The 19,825-nt window shown below is 42.9% G+C and overlaps 1 protein-coding gene across 1 annotated transcript in view; it reads left to right on the forward strand.

Annotated features, from left to right (window-relative positions):
* ISM1 (isthmin 1) overlaps nucleotides 1–19,825 on the forward strand; it is a 38,879-nt gene that overhangs the window by 11,882 nt on the left and 7,172 nt on the right. Inside the window, exons 2-3 of the mRNA XM_064146142.1 lie at nucleotides 9,037–9,273; nucleotides 17,013–17,280. Of these exons, the coding sequence (XP_064002212.1) occupies nucleotides 9,037–9,273; nucleotides 17,013–17,280 (505 nt within the window). The remainder of the gene's footprint in view (nucleotides 1–9,036; nucleotides 9,274–17,012; nucleotides 17,281–19,825) is intronic.

Raw genomic sequence — 19,825 nt, forward strand, 5'->3', positions numbered from 1 at the left:
TTCTGTGGTATTGCCCCTTCTTTTATTTAACATCTACCATGATGGCCATTGAAAAGGCAACATCTGGTACAGAAAAGGCACATGTGCTATTTCTGTGCTCTGTTGTATGTCTTCTTCATCAGGCCCAGTTACAGCAGTGTCTTGGCTGTCTTTGCTTTCCCCAGTGTGCCAGTTGATGAAAGCAAACTATGTGAGGCTGAGCAGGTATAAGGTGGGAGTTCTGGCTAGTTGGAGGCATCACCTAGTGTTTAAAGTTTGCCCCTGAGGGATCAATAGCTCTGAAAAAGCTGCTGAAATCCTTATCCTGAATTTGATTCTTGACCTTCTTTGATCTACCATTTATGATTTTCTGAGTAATGCAAATCAGAGCTGCCTTTCTCACCTACTTGTCCCTCTTTCTTCTTCTAAGAGGATAGTTTTTTCATGTTCTTAGGAATACAGCTATGTCAGTCTCAACACTAACTTAGAGGGAATTAATTATTTGCATAACATCAGAGTAAGGGCCAGTTTAATATCACCTCTCTGTTTTTTTTTTTCCTTTATCCTATTTAAGTCTTCCCATAATAAAGTGCAAGGGGAGTGTGCAGCTGAAATCTTGTATCTGCACACATGGTCTAAGTGTATTGTATACCAATTCCCCAGATGCGCTGCTGCCATTGAGAAAAGGAGCCACAATTACACTGCATTCGGATTATAAACCCCCATAACACTCCCATGACAATTATTGCAGTTTGCTTGTAAGAGCCATGCAAGGAGAAAAGATTTATGTTTATCTCTTCAGCACAGCTCAGTAGCTGGAAATGAGTTCTGTGCCACAGCCTACCAGGAACTGCTCTTCCATCCTGCTCTGCAGCATGTGTACAGTATATACACTTTAGAATATCTCTGTAGAGAAGCAGCTCTCACTCCTGAAGATGTGGCACATCAACTAGTGTCCCATCTCTGTTCTTTATCATAGGAGGTTCAGATCTCTCAGATGTGAACTGCGCTTGTCATTCCTCTTCTACTTTTCTACCATGCCAGGCTGCTGGACTAATACAAAGATGCATTTGGCCTGCTCCATGCAGTTTCCTCTCAGTGGCATCTTGGTGGCTTCAGGCGCATGCGGAGATTGTAGCAAGTTTGAAAAATAAAGCTGGCTATCCTAAAAATAGCTCAGAGCTAACTGGTGCTCATGGGGCGGAGAGGAGACAGAAATGAAGATGTTTTCTTTTCACGTAAGTGTCAGATCGAAAAGCATCTGCCTTGCTCAGTGCGTGTATGGTATTCATTTCCTGTCTGCAGCCGATTGGAATGCCCCCCGAGTCGTTTGAAATTGAAAATCAAGTCATGCTTCTTTAATCAGCGCTGGGAAATAGCCCCCTCCCTGGCTGGGCTAAGAAAAATTCTATATGCATGCACAGAATTTATAACACTAAAAGCCTGTGCTTCTATCCAGGGCAAATCCTTCCTCTCTCCCCTCCTAACCAGAGAAGAGTCTTCGCATTGTCTCGTCAGGGTGTGTCCACTTCACTCGCTTATCTGCTTCCTCATAAAGTCACTTGAGGGAGGCCTTTCTCTTGCATATCTGCTTCCTCTTGCTCTGTCAGTAGGGTAGTTCACAGAGCTGTAGAGAGGGGGCATAATGTCCACTGCTGATACCTCCATACGAGATTGTGACAGTTACTGCGCTGCCTGTACCGATGCCATTTATACTAATGGCTTCCAGTTGCTCGTGTGTCAGTCTCTGAAGTTTTCCAAATGGAGAGGGTAAAACTCTACACTTGGGCCTGAAAGAACACTGCTCTGCAGGAGCAGAGGTGCCTGGTCCTGAGGCAGCCGCTCAGGTTTCTGCTGCTGTTTGGCTGTAAACTCCTGGGTGTAGTAACAACCTCTTCCAGAAGGCTTTCCGAGGCATATAGTTGGTGCACAGATATTGAATGTAAACAACCACTGCCTTTCCTCTGCCTTCACCCTCTAACTTCCATCAAACGGAAAACAAGTATTAGTGGGAAGGCAGCTAAGGGAGGGTCAAGTAAATTATCTTGCAGTGCTTCGGTGGTGTGTACGTTTTGAGCATCGAGGCTCAAGTGATTTGCCGTTTTTCAGGCGCAGAAGTGGTATTGCCAGAAGCACAGGAAACATCATGTTTTTGGAATATAACACTTGTCTGCTTTCATGCTTCCCCATTATTAGCTTTTGCTTATGTGGTGAAGTCATCATGTAACTTTTAGTCCACAGGGACTAAACACTTTCTAGTCTCTAAAAACATCTGCCAGCTAATACAGCCAGAGTCACAGGCACTTTTGAAAGCATAGGGTGGATATTCAGTGGCATATGAGAGGGAGACACAGAGACTGGGAATAGCTGTTTCTTGGAAACTAACCACTGAAGGCAACTTTGGAAATTGAAAAGGTTTCAACTAAGGTTACTCCTTTGGCTAGGGAGAGATGAAAACTTTGTTTATTAAGGCCAGTTCACCTAGTGAAATCCTAGCCGTAGTGATTTACTGGAATAAACTTGCAAAAGGACCTAGTTTAAAATCCATGAAAATAATTTCAGATGTATCTTTGTTCTCTTTCCTTTTCCCTGACTTTGTGTGTGCTGGCCTGCAAAGCCTGACCAGAAAGCTGCGTACGAAAAGTATTAATATTCTGGATTCCCTTTGCCTTTGTGGTTTTGGTTGCAGCTTAAGGCAGATTTTCCCATTCTTTTGCAACCTGGTGTGTAAATTATGATGCAGATTGCAAACGATGGGTGAGATCAGACTTGTTCAATGAAATTTAGCTGTGGTATAAATGAACTCTCTTCAAAGCTTTTTTATATTACTGATTTAGGAAAATATGTCATAAAGCCCAAAAAGAATTGGAACTTTCAAAGAATTTGCATTTTGGCACCACAGGTTATTGAAGTAGAATAACTGAGCTACTCTTCAGGTGGACATTTGCCTGTTCAACCAGTAACTCGATGAGTCCTGTCTGGAGAGCTCCAGCCAGGCAGTGGTTACAGGGAAGCTCTTCAGAATCATGAGGAGCAACTAAGTATTAACCACCAGCTTAGCCAAATGAAAATACTTGTTAATTATGAGCAAAACTTGGCACTGAATATCTGTCAAAGCCCTACAGGATTTTAGGCCATCCCATGGATGACTGAGTATCTACTGAAGAACAAAGCACCAGTGTGTACTACATTAGAAAATTTGCTGAAGGGCCTCTGGTGTTTCCAGCAAACACTGAGCTGTAACCACCACCAGGTCCTTTTTATTATCAAAGTGTTTATACAGACTGGCAGTTCTTCACCTCAAAGGTGAACCATAATGTTTGTATTTTCCAGCTGAAGGAAAACATGAAATACAAGCAAACAACAGAACATGAAAAATAGCTGTGCTGTGAAATGTTTGTCCACAACATGTAGCAATAGGTTGCCAAAATGAGTATAATATAGTTGGCTTTCTTCTTATGCTCTGAGAAAAAAATGTTGTCTGCCAGAGCAGTTCAGATGTGGACCTACTGTTTACTAATGGTGTGGAAGAGACAGCAAGCTTGATGAAAGAAACTCCCAACCAGAGACTGAACAAAGGATGGACCAAAGCTTGAAGTCTGCAGGTGAATAAACAGGCCTAGTAGGGGAGGAATGGCAGTAGGGTTAGTCCAGCACATGGAGTGTATCGGTTCAGATCGTTCAACAGGGCAACAACCTTTTCTTTCACTGCAGAGAGACCTGTCCTACCATTGGCCATGTGCCTCAGAAGACTGACCTGGGGCTTACTAGAACTTACACATGAAGGAAGCCTCAGAACTAGCGCCCTAGGATCTCTGCAGTCCTAATGTAAGTCCAGGCTACCTGTAGCTCTCAAGATTGTCTGTGTTGCTCTGAGAACTGGAAGGTTTTAGTGTAAAAAACCTGAAATTCAAGTCACAATTCTGAGATAAATGTGCCCAGATGTCTTGAGACTCTGCTGTTCTTGAGAGCCATTCCAGCATATGACAGAAAATCAGCTGTGGTGAGCTGAGTATATCCCAAACACCTTGCTGTGTGACAGTGCTGCTACTGGCACCCAACATTTAAGCTCTCTACAGAGGACCACTGCTCCAGCAATGGCTGTGGATCAACATGTCTGCTCTGCATTTCTGCAATGTTGTTGTGGCATTGCAGCAATATTTGCCGTTCCATCCAGCTCTCCATGGAAAAAGCACTTCCACTGCTTGTAGGGCTCCACAGTGGTACCCTGTGGGATGGCTGGGTTTGGTCTTTGCATAGCTGCTTGGTCATACACATTGCGAGTTAGAACTGGGTACGATGTCCTTTTGCTCATTTTGCCAGAGATTTATTAAAAAATAGACCCCAATAAACAGAACTCTTTATCATTATTACTTTTGATTGCCATCTGTAATCAGCGACTCGTCGTCCGTGTGCACAGTGTTGAGAGCAGATGCTATATTTCAGAGCCCCAAAGTGGAAGCAGTTGTGTACATGCAAGCCAATGTAGTCCATTTTAAGTGATTTATGAACAGTAATTATCTAAAGCATGCTATTAATTATTGTAACAATGACTTTGTGCAGCTTTCTAATGACAAGTAATGTTTTGGGCTTCACTGATACATGTGAATGTGAGGGACAATCACATTTTAAGGGAAAAGAAGAGTGTCTCAGTAACTGAGTGGCTGATGTGATACCCCTTTGGTCTGCCTGCTTCTGGAGATATGAACCATCCACTCCAACTCCTTGGAGCGAAGCAGAGCTGTGAAGCTCAGTGCCACTACAGAAATACAAACACAAGTGATTTGCCTGTTAAATGAGCTAAGAACAGAACAAAAGTCTTCTGACTGCCTGGCCTGTATGTGGCTTTAGTCCTAAAAGATCTTTCCCTGTGAATCTCTGATAATGCTTTTCAGCTGTTAACTTCACGGTCTGCTTACCTAACAGTGTCCTCATACCTCTTCCTGCTAGGTCCTGACCTGCTTATACTTGTGACAGAGGAAAACAATAAATAAACCCCATGATTTAGATCACCCAAGTTCATAATGGATCTTGGATCCACAGAGGTGAAGGCCTCGTGTAGTGTCCTGGCGCGGTACTCAGCCTCCCCAGACCAGTTAATTCTAAAGCAATCATTTACCACTAACCTGGAAACATGCAACAGCCTTGAAAATCAAAACAATCTGTGTAGGCAGGTGGGAAATGAAACCAGTCCTAATGGCTATAATGGTCTTCTGTGAAGGCCCCAGGCCTCATTTTGTCTCTGATAGCAATATAATCTTTTATAGCGTCTGTGAAGTTTCCTAGTAAATAAACGTTCCTTGTTCCTGGTGGTTGAAGATGCTGTACAGGTGCATCGTGAAAGTGCACTGACAGACTGTCGGGTTTCAATTCAAGCCCTCTTGTCAAGATCATTTTACAAGAGATTTCAAAGGTGTGTGCAAGAAGTGAAAAAGCAGTGTAGCTGCAGCAGGGATTTAGTAAGAGATTCCTTGCTGTCTGAGAGCTTTTGGGTATGTAAGTTGCATGAGTTCTCCCAAACTCTTTCAAGTCCATGATTAGAAGTGCTTGCATATGTACCCTTCTTTTGGCAGGTGGGGAGAGAAGGAAGGTAAGAAATATGAAGGTCAGAGAAAGAGCAGCTGCTCCAAACCATTTTCTGTAGCTCCAGTCATTACTTACTTGTTTTATGTCCCGGTTGTTTATCCAGAACTGGAAATGGGATTAAAATAAGGAAGAGAGGAGGGAAATGCGCTGCTCACTTGCTAAAAATGCAGAGATGTTCCCTTTTTCCTAGTTTGGTATTTTTACAAGTTCCCATTTTTGTATCATTTCTCTGAGGGGAAGACAGTAAATTCCCTGCAGCTAGTGTCTGAACGTAACAGAGGAGAAACAAAATGGGAAGGCAATGGAGTAAGTTCAAATACCTGTTTCACTATTAGAAAGTTAACTGCAGTATCAGGTAGGCATGCAGGTTTGTCTCTTGGTTCCTTTAAGCCCTACCATGGTGCATGTCTTGACTGGATCACCAACACAGCCAGGCTCAAAGAGTGATGGTGAATGGAGTTAAATCCAGTTGGTGACCAGTCACAAGTCATTTTCCCTGGGGCAAATTCCCTTTAATAGCTTTATCAATGGCCTGGACCAGGAAATTGAGTGTGCTCTCAGTAAGTTTGCAGATGACACTAAATTAGGCAGGAGTGTTGGTAAGTTTGAGGGTAGGAAAGTTCTGCAAAAGGATCTAGACAGGCTGGATCGATGGGCTGAGGTCAGTTATACGATGTCTGGGGTTAGTGTGACCCAAGTACAGGACCTGGCCCTTGGATCTGTTAAATATCATACAACTGGCCACAGCCCATCAATCCAGCCTGCCCAGATCCCTCTGCAGAGCCTTTCTACCCTTAAGCAGATCAACACTCCCACCCAATTTAGTGTCTACTGAATGTGCACTCAATTCCCTCGTCCAGGCCATTGATAAAGATGTTAAAGAGAACTGGTCCCAATACTAAGCCCTGGGGAACAACACTAGTGACTGGCTGCCAACTGGTTCACCAACAAAGTCTGCTCTTGAGCTTGGCTCTCACTACCCTTAGGAATGTGCACCTAACACTGAACTCAGTTTTTCTGATGGTGCCCACCCTGAGCAAGCAGCCTTCTCCTCACTGCAGCAGCCTTTGGTGTAAGGCAATTACTCTGTCCCCTTTCCGTTTTTCTTTTTCAAGTGAATCAACCCCAACTCATTCAGTCTGTAATTAATGACAGTCCCTGCCCCAAGCAGCTTGGTAGTAGGCCCAATCAGCCTGATGTCATTACTTCACCATGACAATTTCCTAACTAACTCCATGTGATGTTCCATCTGTCTGACACTATTAAAAACTTTTTATATAGCCTTTTATTATTGTAGTTGCTGAGCTCCCCACAAACATCACAGCGAGGAAGGGAAGTGCTGTTATCCCCACTGAGGCACAGCCAGACCATGACCTGCCAAGATCACACAGTGGGTCTTATCAGAAAATTAAATGTAGGTCTCTCAAGTCCTTGGCCAGCTCCAGCTGTATGGTATGTTAACGTGGAGAACCAGGGCACTCCTGAAAGGGCAAGCAGATAGGGAAAGTATGAAAATGTATGCAAGAACTGCATCATTTTTTAAATAAGATCTCACTTTATTTTTAATAAAGGTGAAATTATGGGCATGATGTTCCAGGAAAAAAGCAGTTAAGTGCCACATTTCTTTTGCTCTCCATCTGAAGTAATTTAATACTGTCAGAATTACACCTTGTTGTTAGATGTAGCTGAGAGGTCATTTAATCCTCATAGCCAAGAAGGTTGCAGTTAAATTGTTTGATAAGTGTTAAAGCACTACCATATGGGTAAGGAACCTGAAATTAGCTAAATGGCCCTCAGTTTTGTTTCCCAGAGTTTGCTGCTGTGTGATTTGGTTTCTGCTTTATATTCACCTGAAAGTCCTAGCTGGTCTTCAGCAGAGAGGCACATTCTTGTTTTAGCCATCAAGCAATACAGGCTGCCAGGAGCATATACATTTTTTAGCATTGCATGCGTGCACTAATTCAGAATTAACCTTTTGTATCTTTGCTGTAGATAGATCTATAGAAGTACATGTTGTCACTTTCAAAGTGATAAATTTGGTTTTGCTCTTTAGAAATGAAGTACAGTGAGAAGGAGAGAGGAACACCACCTTAATTTTGGCTTGAGTTGTTTTCCCTTAGTCCCAGATTAACTCTTAAATCTCAGTTTATTTAACTCACTGAATATTTTCCTGTTATGTGCATAGATTATACTGTAAAGTCTCCTGAAGGGCAAATTTAGAACCTTCTAGGCAAATAAAAACAAAATAGAAGAAAAGGCATTGGAGCTGTTCTCTGAGAGCTGAGCAAAAGGTATGCTAGTTTAATTTGAGGCAGGGGAGCTGGATGAAGGATGCATTTAACCAGAAGTGCTGGCAGAAGTATGCTTCAGTAGAGCCAGAACCACATAGGGCATTCCACTTTAATTGTCTTGTTTTAAAAGATAGGTCTTTAACATTTACTCTCTCCGTGTTTGCTGTCTCTTTATGAACTGGAAAGAAAAGCTCTCCAGACAGTCCTCCTAAGACCTCAAGCCTAAAGTTTTTTGAGTGAGTCAAAAGCAAAGCCTGTGCTGAATCTGCCCTGTGCGTTTTTTCAGTAGCCATAAGAAGATCTGACTGCTCTGCTGTCTTTTTCCCCCAAGTCGCCATGCCAGAGAGCAAGTGTTTTGATACTAAATGTGTCTCCTTGGTGAGGTCAAAGGCAATGGCAGCAGCGCTACTGGTTCGAAGGCAGCCTGCTGTTACATACTACAAAACCCAAAAGTACGCTCAACAATAACAAAAGCATTAACCGCTGACCCACAGCTTGGTGAAATTCAATCTCACCATTAGACAAACATGAAAATGAGATCCCAGAGGAAGAAGGTTCAGATGTTCAAGACCAGAGAAAGTGGGTGAGGAACACTGACAACGAAATGGAAGCTGTTGCAGACCGAGGAAAGAGAGGGAGATGTTGCCAATTCAGGATCTTTGAACACCATGAATTTCAACGTGCATTGAGCAGTCAGTGATTTTGTTCCACTTTGGAACAAAGTAAACTAAAATGATTGATAATTTATAATAGCTGTCTTTCACCATTTCAGGGAGACATTCGGTGTGATACAATCTGATTTTCCAGGGGTTGCTTCAGAGCCTCGAGTTTCCAGATTTGCTCCTTTAGATGACTGTGTCAATGTGCAGGTGCTCAGCACAGAGCTGGAATGTCTCACGAACCTGAAAGAGCTAAGCACAAGTTTGATACAGTATCATAATGTGTTGGATAGTTACAGCTTTGCACCACCGAAACCAAGTACATTTCAGAGAGTCAGATGCCAAGATCCTGAGTACCCTAGAATATAGCTGTCACAACTCCTGCGTTTCAGTAAGGAGATGCCAGTCTGTGAGCTGTGAGGACTTTTTGTCCTCCACTCTGCAGCCAGTATTGGCAGGGGCACTGGCAGGACTGCAGGCTCTCTGAGTTGTTGTTACAATGCGTTGCTTTTTTTCCCCAGAACACACTCACTGCAGATGGCCCTTCTCATGAAGACAGCTTCACCCTGAATCCCGAGGACAGAAGAGAGTACCCTGACCTCCAGGCTGCCCACCGGCCATTCCCTAAGCAGCGATTCCGGCAGGAAAACGGACACACGTCCCTGCAAAGAGATGGACCCAGGTCCTTTCTCCTGGATCTCCCAAACTTCCCTGACCTGTCAAAAGCAGATATCAATGGGCAGAATCCCAACATTCAGGTACAAATTTATGTTAACATGTAATTTTATTTCTTTTTCCTTCTGACCTGCACAAGATTGTTTTACTGAACCAAAACAACTTTCAGCCTGGCTTCCATGACATGCATGCTTGTCTCTCCACCAGTAACACCAAGAAAGAATGTAGATCAGATCATCATATCTCATACCATATCTATGGTTTTAAGTGAATGCACAGATTTTTTTTCCCCCCTGAATTTCTCTTTGAATGGCATTGATTGCCTAAGTGTGAGTATAACATGGATCTGTTTATGATACTAAAGCCATCTTTACTATTGCCATTTGGGAGCATATCATCTTCACTGATATTAAATAGGTATTTTAAATTCTGGTTTCAATTCTATGTTGTAAAATTTGTTTGTGAACAGTTTCTCCTTTGGTATTCTAGTCTAAAATGCAACCATCCCCAAATGTTAGAAGAGAGCAAGTCTCTAAGTTTCAGCTCAAAATGTGGTCCTCTGTGGGAAACTGAGATTCAGAATTAATTTCTGCAGCAGCTGCCTGAAGTGGAAAAAAAAAGAACTGCCTGCAAGGAACTTTGTTATAAGTTATTCCTCAAACTCCTCCTGGGTTCGGAGTGGCCTCTTACAAGCAACTTGAAACTTCAAGGGTTAGAAAGAGGAAAAAATGAGTGATTTGTTTTTAATTCAGAGTGTTCAAGCAAAATTGCCATTAATAAGCAGTATCCTCTACCCAAAACAATACATTGAAATGTTGTTCTGCCCAAGATGTGCTTATAAGATCAATACAGTAACAAATCTGCATTTATGGTTAAATTAATTCCTGGCTTCTCTTACTTCCCTACTTCCACAAAATGTTGATATGTCTAAGAAGTATGTATGTACAGATCTAATAGATCTCTTGGTGAGGGACAAACGTGAGGGAGCGAGAACAAAGTGTCTGCAAGCTGGCACTCCATTACGCTACAGATGCCTTGCAGCATTAAGAAGCCCAACAGATTTGCATCCAGTGTGGGTCCAGTACTTGATGGGCCAAGGCAGTAAACACGTTCAGCATGTGGCGACTGCACATCCCTTATGCTAGAAGCCTTCCAGAAAGCCTTAGGAAGGGAAAGCAGGAAAACTATGGGGGCCTCAGATTATAGTATGAGGTAAACGGAGTAACATCATTGTTTGAACAGCAAGTAAACCACAGAGGAGGAGATAAAAAACTTGCCTGATTGGTAACAGCATTTAACATTTAGATCCAGGGCATAGATAAATGGCATGGAAACATTTCCCTGGCTTGTATTTGTAGTAACTGCTTCTGCTGTGACCTCTTTTACCATCACCTGATCTTGGATATGTGTCAGCCAACTATGTCAGCAGTTTTGCAGGACTCTCAGAACTGGGAGGCTTAGTCGTGTAAAGTGGAAAACATTGAGCAACATAAATCCCAGAGTGCTTGTGCACAAGCATCAACTCTTTCTGAAACAGGCTCCCTTAGTTCTGCATTATATTTATCTTCTCTGCTTACTTAGGTGCATAAATAGGGATATACAAAGCTTCGGTTGATGGTCCTGCAGCAGATCAGGCCTCACAGAGATAGAACTCCCATTATTTCTTTACAGAGTCAGTGGCAGTTTATTTCTTTGCCTAAAGGCTGTAAAAGGTAGCTTACTTGTCTGAGAAAAAACAGGATTATAGTGAGTTCTTGCTCTTTAAACAGTATCATACTGACCTGAATGGAAATAACAACATGTTAACTTGCAAGTTTTTCATCAGCTGCCTGGCAGGTGAGAGCAGAATCAATGCTTGTTTTTCTTTTTGCACGATGGCTTCAGGCTGTGTAAGTTACAATCCTAGGGGTGTTAAATTTAAAGTCCTCCTAGGACAGTGAGATTGGAAAGGAGAAAAAGCCTGGGTGTTTTATTCTATGACAATGGCCACATTAAATTCTCAAAGACCCATAACTTCTTTCTACCAGTGCAAACCCACACAGACCAAAAATAACATTTGTAAAGGAAATTATACGTGGAAAATAGAAAAAAATGAATAAACAGACCTAAAAGCCTGACAAAGCAGGTTGAAAAGATACTTCAGTAAGTTCTTTTTATTCCTTCTCTGGCTTCCTGTGAGAAAGCAGTTGCTGTATCATGTCCTGCTTGTGTGCTGTTTGAGGGAGAAAGGGAAGCTGAGAGATGCTTTATTATTCAGAGTGAGACAGGATTGTTCTTACCCCTGAGTAACAGAGTGAAGTAACACATGGGAAGTCTATAGAAATCTGTTTATTTTCCATTTCTGATTAATGCTTTTCATCTGTCCCAGACAGCATTCTACAAGCTCTCAGCTTTTCTCTGCAGCCAATCCTCTGTTTGCCTTCAACTTGTAGTTCAGCTTTTGCTCTTGTCTCTCCCCTTTTTACTCCTGGTTTCCCAGGCCTGTGTACCGCAACAGATACTCTCTGCTGTTCTATTGCTTTGCTGCTTTCCTTTCAGTGATGGACACCATGATACATGAGCAGAAAAGGGAAAACTCCTTGATGATGATTGAGCAGGGGTGTTTTGTTGGTATTAGTGCCCTCCAGAGAACTTGAGTCTTGATCAAGCTTCACAACTAGGATACCTGAAACACAGTTAGGTGAGTTCCAGTTGTGATCGATGTATTAAACATTTTAGATGCGGTGACAGGTTCCAAGTAGAAACTGTACAGAGTTATGTAGGATTCCTGTCCTGAAAACATATTCACTGGAGAAGTGAATTAAATCAGTATAAGATTAACTCTGTTGTGATTATTATCCTCATGTGGAGTCATGGGATTGGTAATAATTGATAGGAATCATTTTAAGACAGGAAAATGTGTTGTCTTTATTTTGCATGAGGCCTGTGGGCCATATCCACCACTCATGCCACCCCAGTGCTGCTGTGTTAACTTCCTTCTTTCCTTTTGATATCTATTCAGTTTCTTCTTTCTCTTAAAAAGATACCTATACAGAATCACACACACAATTACAGAGAAACAAGGCTACATGAATCATAGAATCACAGAATGGTTTGGGAACCTTTAAAAGTCTTTTAGTCCAAGTGCCCTGCGGTGAGCAGGGACATCTTCAGCTAGACCAGGTTGCTCAGAGCCCCATCCAACCTGCTCTGGAATGTTTCTAGGGACAAGGCTCCTACTACCTCTCTCTGCAACCTGTGCCATTGTTGCACCACCTTTATTTTGCAAAATTCAAACCAGCCCTCTTTCAGGTTCATCTGTGGCCGCTTCCCTCACCTCCACCTATAACACATGTCACTTTTAACACATGTTATTAGATGTGTATTTCAAGTAACAGTTATATTTGTCATTTGAAGCTATTGGTCTCACACTGTGCTGGAAAGTGACACACTCTTGGTGTCATCACAGAAGACTGAGCAGTAGCTGACCAGTACACCTCATCCCCAATCTAGCACAGTGACAACTGGAGAGCTGTAGTAGTGCTTATTTCTTGTACCACATATAAGGCTTAATAGTTTAAGGTAGTAGGAAAGAAATTGTTCCTGGCGTTAAATTAAGAGCCAGAAAAGCAGAGAGCGTATGTTCACGTTCTCAGTCCTTGGGATGGGACTGTACCATGGAGAAATCACTGCTGCCAAGCCCACCTCTCTGGTCATTGTGCCTGCTTTGCTGAGCTAGCTGCAGCACCAGCATCACAGCATAGCCAAGCCAACAACTAGCTACTGCTCTTAGGGAGCTGGAGAGACGGATCTAAGCAGAGCAGGGCGCCAGAGGGTCATAGTTAAAGCACTTCAATATCTGGGCTGTTACTACATCTCTGAAGATTTAATGTCATGGTGGAACAAGAGCTTACTGCAGAGTGCAAAGTTCAGGGCTGTGTGTCGGACCAGTTTTCTCATTCTGAGGTTCAGCTGGGCCCATCACAGAGTGCAGCTAGAGCTGACAACACTGCACACAAACTTCAGGTTTTGAGTCCCATTGTCTTTGCTCCTAGCAAAGGTCCAGAAAACTAGTCTAAGTGAGCTGCTAGGATGTAGCAAGAAACAAGTTGGTGTCACTACGGAGACCATTTCAGCTGATGTTATGTAGCCTACACCTTGATTTATCCTTCCCAGGATATCTAATGAACTGGTTTCTGTTACATTACAGTTACCTCACTGATGACTTGCACATATCCACCTTCAGAGAGTGAGATGTTCTGCACTGAAAAAATGCACCAGTAGCATGAAGGAATCAGAGGATGTCAGAGAATCCACTACTTGCACAATACAGCAAATGTAGTTCTTCCCGAAACATAAAGTTCCAGTTGCTTAGGGCAATGTTTACACCACTGAAATGAATTCAGAAACACTGTCTCAGTAAACAGGACATAGTACACAGAACTTTTTGTGCACTCCAGCAGGAGAGAATATTTATCTTCTGTATATTTTTGGCCAGGAGAAATTTGGATGTTGGTGTTTCAAGACATCTGCGCTTGATACATTTATTTCATTAGTAACTGACTGCAAATCTGTTGTTTTAATGTACCTGTGCCAATTCTTTTTTCACAATTCTTAGAGGAACATCCTTATTTATAGCTCACACAACCAGAAAAGAAGTTGCTTCCTTTTAGGTTTGGATACTTCTGGAAGCGGTTGTGGATTTATACAAGAACCATGTTACCACAGACATTTCAGGACACTTGAGGAAAGAATAAATAATCTTTACAGAAAAGAAATCAGAGAAAATAAGTCTTTAAAATGGTCTCCAAGACAGAAATACTAAACCAGGTCTACTTTTTAATTTTTGAGAGAACATGTTTTTGTTGGAGGAGTTACACAGCATGAAAGCTTTTCTGCAGCTGCTTTAAATGCCCTTTTTTCATTACTCTTGTTCTAGATCTGATTTCTTTTTCCCGTTTTATAAACAACTGCCAGTATAGAAATTGGTAGAATAAGATGCATGTTTGTGTATCATGTATATGTATTATGCATATGTGTAGCCATGGGCTAATGTTAAGTCAGGGAATGATGATTTTTCCAACTTTTAGACTAGGATAGGGGAGCAATTGCTCGCCCAAAGCAGAAGCCTGTTCTCACACTTCTTGCCAAACCTTTGGGTCATACTATGGAGGAATTACTAGGGATTGCTCACTGATTTACTCCCTGCCTCTGGAAGGTCCATTAGCATTAAATGGGGCTGGGAAGAGCACGGCCATGTTCCTGAAAATAAACAGAACTAGAGTTAACTGAAGCTGGCTTTTCTTTTTCCCTGTCTAAGAGTTCAGACAGCCCTCAAGATTCCTTCTAGAATTACTTTCAGTCTGTGGGTCTTATGCCACACGTTAAACAAGCAACTCAGTAAACAAAGCTGAAAACAGCAGAGAGAGGAACATAGGTGTGTGTCAGAGTAGTACTGCTGTGGAGTTTGCTTCTATTGTGTTCATTTTCTAAAGAGGCTGCGTGTGTTGGAAAACTCATTTAAAGGCCTTTATGGTAAAGCCTCTTTGATAGGAAAACTGGTCTGAAACAGCCATCTCATTGAGCAGACACGGCATGACAGTGGTCTCATGAGGTCGTATGGCCCTGGAACGTTATGCATTACACCTGCCTCTCTTCGCCAGTGTTGCAGATAGCTCAACAGAAGTGTCTCTGTCCCTACAAATTCTCCTTTGCTTAAACTGACTTGGCATCCTGAATAAGTACTTTAAATCAGATTCTTATGGTTCTTCAAACTGTACCTGGCTGAAGTAATGCCAGTTGCTCCTGATTCATTACCCTGTCACTACAGATTACTAAAGCACTGGGATGATTATCAAGTGCCCCCTGCCTATTTTATATGAGAGAGCTTGGCTTCATTTGGGTTTTAGTTTTTGAGGTTTTTCTCACTTTGCTGAGTCGTTGTTTACAGAGTCAATGTGGTCTTCAAAATACTTGCTGCTGAAGTACTAGAGTGGTACCAGTTTTCAAGTGGGCAGTGCTAAAGCCTTGTGACTGGCCAGCAGTGCACAGCATTAGTCACTCAGCAACACCATTTCTTTTCACTTATTGTGAAAACTGTTTTGCTTGGAGAGATGCTACAAGTTTGAATCACTGAACTAACCCTGATGTTTTCAAACTTATGAAATCGGTTTTTATTCTTGGTCTGTAGAAACTGAGGTTTAATGAAGTAATCATTCCAGTTCCATATTTTGTCTGGGAGTACAGTATCTCTTGTGTGAAGATGCTATTAGGCTGCCAACTGCACTTTCTCTGGCTCTTGCTCTTTCTCCCAGTGAAGCTTCCTCAGAGCTGTTTCATTTCAATAGCTTGGTCTATGGTCAAATGCAAAGCACAAGAGAGACGCAAAATCTCCCTTCTGCAAAAAACAATGTGTGGGCATTGTGCAGCTGTGTCTGCAGCTACAAAGCTATGGCAGCAGTCCTGGTTTGTTTCCTGCCTACACTCCTCTGTGGATCACAGGTAGGCAAGGAAACACTGCTCTTTCTTCTATTAGTATGTGTCTGCTGACTTTACCAACAGCAGCTGTATAAAATGAAACCTGGTATCCAAAAAGAAACTCCACAGAGCCACATAAATTACTTTTAGCAAAACAGTACATTATTCTGGTTTTACTGGGTTTACACACCGGATTTTCATCGAGTACTGTCTTGAAAGACTGCTTTGTAAATTTATAAACATGAAGAATACCTCTGTACCCTGTTCCAGCAGGGGATTGGACTCAATGATCTCCAGAGATCTCTTCCAACCCTTGTAATTCTGTGATTAAATACAGTGGTTACATCTGATAGTCCGTTCTACATCATGGTGTCTAGCCAGTCCAGTGCAATTACTGAACTGGGTTAGCATGAAGCATCAGAGCATTTTATTGTTTATCAGTGGCTTGCACCAAGTTTCTGATGGCTACTTCCTATTTCTGCCTATGTAGCCACATACATGCACACACAGTAGTTATCTAAGAGTTTCACAATTGCACATTGGTCAGCACAGAAAAGGAAGAAGCAAGAGTTGTCCTTACACAGAATGATATTTATACATTCATGATATCTGTGACAGAATCAGGCAGCAAACTTTGAATCCTGGCTCTGGGCTTCTGTAATCACAAACCAGTCGTGTGTCATTGTAGTCTCTAGCAAAGACAGAGGACCTACCTACGTCAGAGGGCTTAGCAGCAAGTTCCGTACTTGGGTGATGGTTGAAGAAGCTGCTTCGCTGCAAAGCATACTTTCTCATATCAGGTACAGCCCACTTCGTTGTGTGGTGAAAAAGATGGTGCTGTGGGGAGGCCATGAGAGAGGCTGGGCTCAGCTGCCACTAGAGGGCGAAGTAGATGTGGACCATGGGCTCCGCATCTTTCACCTTCACGTTTGTGGACTTAGGACCCGAGCTGACTCAGGACAGCCCAGGAACAGACTTCGAACGTCGGTGTGCTTCATGCTTGCTTCACATTCAGCCTCAGTGTAGTAACAGATTTGATTTTCTTTTCCCTCATCACATATGTTTGGGTTTAAACATCTTTTGCCCAAAAGGCAGAAACTTCTACTGCAAAAGCTTGCGGCACAGCAGGGTTATTATTTTGTGTAGGATTTTTCCTAGCCTTTGTTCCAGGGTCTGATTCAGCAGAGGTAGCACAAGGAATCACTCAGCTGCTGCGTATCTCCGGGATCAGTAATCCACATATGGTTTACAACATGCAAACCCTACAGTATGACACAGCCCCTTTGCAAGGCAGCACCAGTCATTTGTCTTCACTGTATGGACAGTCTCCCATGACAGACAGGCTGGTCTCTTTTGAATCCCAAAGGTTACCATTGAAGTGGTAGATGGCGCCGACACCGAGACGGACAAGGATCTGCAGAAAGAAAGCAGCAAGCCTAGCTGGCCAGTCCCATCACCTGACTGGAGAAACTGGTGGCAGAGGTCCTCCACCTTGACTCGCATGAGCAGTGGTGACCAGGACTACAAATATGACAGCGCTACTGAGGACAGCAACTTCCTAAACCCTCTCGGTGGGTGGGATAGCCATGCACCCAGTCACCGGACATTTGAGTCCAAGGAGCAGCCAGAGTATGGTGAGTTTGTGTTCCAGGCTTCTTATGGTCAACTTGGGATTGTAAAAATGAGTTTGGGAGAAATAAGAATGGTGAGGCACTGCTGAAAGCAGGCCAAGCAAAACAGGATTTTTCAACATGTGGCTTTTGCTCATCAGCCTTTAAACACAAATGTGTGCAGACGCACAAGCTGTACTGTGGTAGCTGCATTCCACCACTGAGTCTATAATCTTGAAAATCATTAAAGGAACTTTTTTTAGTCCCAAGTGCACTTTTTTTAAAAAGCAAAGGAAAGAAGGTTTCATATTTATTTTTAGAGAAAGGATAAGTACAAATTTAGAACAGTGTGGTGCTTTGGGGACCAAAATAGAATCATTGGATAAATAAGCAAGATCTAAAACGTGGTAGTATTTGGTGAATACACAAATAGGATGAGTTGTGTTGGTGCATGTGTGGGGAGTGGCATGTGCAGCAGGAACATTGTGTGTTGTTTGCGTGTGCAGTTCTCTCCCAGATGTGTCCTGGCAAAAACAATTGTTGTCAGCTTGTATGAAACAGTTGCAGAAAGTAGAAACAGCAGAGATACAGCTCCTCTCTGCCCTAGTGGGCTGGGAACTGTCCACAGGGCACCCACTGGAGGGAGGGGAACCAAAGTGTGTTCACAGGTAGCTCAGAGCCTTTCAAGTTTCAGCTCTATGTAAACAAAAAAGATTTCTAGTTAGAGCAGGGTTTCACTTGGACCCTGGTGCTTCTCTGGCGTTCTAGATGCTGTGGAGTTGCTGTCATACACTGGTTATGTTTTGGTTAAGTCCTGGAGCCTAAACAATATAGAGAGACCTTTTGTGGGGTGGTGCATTTAAACATATGCATCTGTGTTAAATTTTGTGGCCAGAAGGTTGAAGTCTATCCCTTCTTTTTTGCACCTGCATTGATTTGTGGGCACGCTTTATGGGTAAGAATTCATATATTAGGTAGTTATTCATTGAGGCAGAATATAATTGCTTGCACAAACAAATGTAGTGGAATAAAAACTAAGAACTACAAATGTAGAACTAGGAATAACAGATTGAGCTCCAGCTGAAAATCTGACACGGCATATTTAATAGTAGATACCGTCTGCTTCATAGCACACTATAAACACTGGCCAGGCCTAAAACTCATCCTAGAGCTCTCTGCCATATGCCAGAGCACCTCGCTGATTGGGAAAGGCTCCTGCCCTTTTGACCAACTGAAAATGCCATGTGCCATTGGCCTTGGCCAGAAGGATGTAGCAGCACATCCCACTCATATGGGGCCATTGCATTAGTTCCATCCATTGGCCCATTCACATGTTTCCCAGCTTTGTCATATGCCCCCTCCTGCCCCTGCCAAAAAGGACCACAAGGTTCTGCCTGCCCTTCCTGGATGTACGAGGCTGGGATTTTTGACAAGCATTGCACCTGCTTGCCCTTTGTCTTCCGTGACAACCACGTGGAGAGAAAAATGCAGAATTGGAAAAGAGCTGGGAAAGAACAGCAGGGCCAGGGAGAAAGGAGAGCTCACATTTTCTTCAGACATCTTCAGACTGCTGTAGTGTCTGCCTCTTGGCAAATCCCAGGATCACGGGTCTTGGCACGCAGACAGTTGCCATGCTTCCACCCACCTCATACCTGGACACCAGATTCTATGTAAGAAAAGGAGAAAGAGCACAGAGGGTCCCTGCCATGAGGAACTCACATCTAAGCTGCATGCTACAAGTAAGATCTATAACCTTCCCATACTCCTGGCAATAAATGTTTAATAGCACCCCACAGAGCTGTCATCAGTCATTACATGTGGTACAAATCAAGTTATGTGTTCTACTAACCAGCACAGGAAGCTCACAGACAGCATGGCAGAGCCAAGCTGGGGGGCAGTAGAAATTGCATGTAGCACAGAGGCCAGTGTAGGCAGGGATGTGTCTGTGTGCCTTGCCTGTGTGTACATATCCAGCCTCAAGTGAGCAAGGCTGTCTTAGAGTCACCACATGTGATATTTTCCTTGCCAGTTTGACCCAGATGAGCAAAGGCTGCAAGTTATGATCATTTTAACAGAGAAATCCAGTAAGTTGAATGTTCCCTAGAGAGAGACAACACTCAGCAGGGTGAGGCCAGTGTGAAAGCAAAAAAACTGGGATTGGTTCATGGACTCCATTTGGTGGCCTTCACATGGTGAGATGTGCTACAATTAACTTGGCAAACAAAGGAGTCTGGGTCTGAGGGTCTAGGCACCAAGAGTGGCACATACTGGGTGTCATTTGCTCTTGGTTGTCTATCTAAAGAGGAGAAGGTTGTGTTTTGGTTTCAGAAAGCTCTGGGCAGTAAACATGTTTGATGTAATTTAATAATTCATATGGATCATTACAAATTGCATGTTGTGCTGAGAGCAAGGTGCACATGTGGTTCCCTATATCCATGGAAGTGTTCCTGTAATAGCTGTTTCCTGTTCAAGGGACTGAAAAACAAAACTGCAATTTTCATGCATGACCCTCAGCCTCCCATAGCCCAGCATTTGTTGTGTCCTAAAATTAAGCAAGTGTTGTTGTCCT

Source organism: Pogoniulus pusillus, chromosome 7, assembly GCF_015220805.1.
Source record: "Pogoniulus pusillus isolate bPogPus1 chromosome 7, bPogPus1.pri, whole genome shotgun sequence".
NCBI lineage: Eukaryota > Metazoa > Chordata > Aves > Piciformes > Lybiidae > Pogoniulus > Pogoniulus pusillus.